Source organism: Microtus ochrogaster, unplaced genomic scaffold (genome assembly GCF_000317375.1).
Source record: "Microtus ochrogaster isolate Prairie Vole_2 unplaced genomic scaffold, MicOch1.0 UNK8, whole genome shotgun sequence".
In the NCBI taxonomy this organism is placed as follows: domain Eukaryota; kingdom Metazoa; phylum Chordata; class Mammalia; order Rodentia; family Cricetidae; genus Microtus; species Microtus ochrogaster.
This window is the reverse complement of record NW_004949106.1, coordinates 5,015,311-5,016,863: the sequence shown is the minus strand read 5'-3', so window position 1 is coordinate 5,016,863 and position 1,553 is coordinate 5,015,311. Positions and strand designations below refer to the sequence as shown.

The following is a 1,553-nucleotide window of genomic DNA, read 5'->3' as shown; positions in this document are numbered from 1 at the left end:
GAGGTGATGTGTGTAGAAGGGCTCCAGTTGGTTTTTCACCATAGAGAAAGGATAAATGACTTGAACCTTGTATAATACATGCATGTATCAAAATATTCAAGGAACCCTATAAGTTTGTGTAGTTTTTATGTATTAGTAGAAAGTTTAAAAATTAAACTGAGAATATAGTCTATGTGTGTAGATGTTATGGTCAAAATTTGGAATGATTTCCGTTGTTTTCCTCACTAACAGTCTCAGGGTGGACATGACCACAGCCATCAGCATGCACACGGGCACGGCCATTCTCACGGGCATGAGCCGAAGAAGTTTCTGCAGGAGTATGATGCCGTGCTGAAGGGACTGGTCGCCCTGGGAGGCATTTATCTGCTGTTCATCATCGAGCACTGCATTCGGATGTTCAAGCACTACAAGCAGCAGAGAGTAAGTGTCTTCTCGCTTGTTTATTAGGTACAGCTCTAAAGAACAGCTTCTCTTCCGGAACACGCGGTTTTCCTTGGCATGGTGTTATGTGTATTTCCTCTCTGCCTTTCCCTGCCTCTACCTGTGTGGCTTCGTCATTGCGTGTACTCTGGCCTTTACGTCACAGTCTAGCAGAGTCTGAGACAGTGTGCTTCATCATACCTGAGGACTTAAGGGACAGGAAAGCTGCTGACCAGTTATACTCTAAGAGTGAATATGGAAACAGGTCTCATGAGTCTTCTATCTATGGTGAAGCTTTTTTGTACAATATCTTCCTTATCATAAAAACTTGGCCAGTAATAGAAATAGCAGCGGGAAGAAGGAGTCAGAATAACAAGACTCGCTTGTGAGTCAGCAAGGGAAACTCTGGAACTAGTAAATCTTTTTCCTACGGATACACTGCTTGGGAGAAGATGGCTCCACCACCCTGATTGCCTGCAGCTGTCTGTGTCTGTCAGAAAGCTGGTTTAGAGCTGCTCCCGTCCGCTGTGGTTAAAGCCTGTTCACATTGGTTCTCGTTAGCCTAAACAGACTGTCACAGTACACATCAGGGTATGTTTGAGGTAGTAACACATAGGTAGCCCCCATATATTATACAGATGGACAAGAGTTACAAATGTCTTCCATCATGTTAATTCCAAATGTAATTTTTTTTCTTCCCAGTACTCTGGGTATTTGTAACTTTGGTGGTTTGTGTATGTGCATGGCTAGTCATAGTTTTGTTTGCATGTGTGCATGCACACATATATTTTTGTATGTGTTCCTTTGACACAAAGTAGACTTGGAACAGCTCTCTGAGCCGGGATGGGGGGAGGTGACTCTAATTCTTACAGCATGAGTTGTGTGGCAGTCTTTGATTGTCATGGTCTCCAGTTGCCATCTAATCAGGAGGGACGTTTCATTTCAGGTCACTCTAGTTCCTCCTGCTTGTCTTCAAAGGAGGACTGGTTAGGATGAGAAGACTGTTGTCTGTGGAATGTGGTGGTGGCCCGGCAAAAGAAGCCAGAGAGGCTGGACTTAGAGAAACGATTGTAGTTACATTTTATGCTTGAAAGGTTATGTGAGAAACACACTAACTATTTCCAGCAGATGGG

General features: G+C 43.7%; 1 protein-coding gene across 2 annotated transcripts in view; it reads left to right on the top strand.

Moving 5' to 3' along the window:
* The window catches only part of Slc39a10 (solute carrier family 39 member 10), a 113,022-nt gene that overhangs the window by 101,587 nt on the left and 9,882 nt on the right, over positions 1-1,553 (top strand). For both annotated transcript variants that reach the window (XM_026788863.1, XM_005366362.3), the window contains exon 5: positions 232-420. In XM_026788863.1, coding sequence (XP_026644664.1) covers positions 232-420 — 189 coding nt within the window. The remainder of the gene's footprint in view (positions 1-231; positions 421-1,553) is intronic.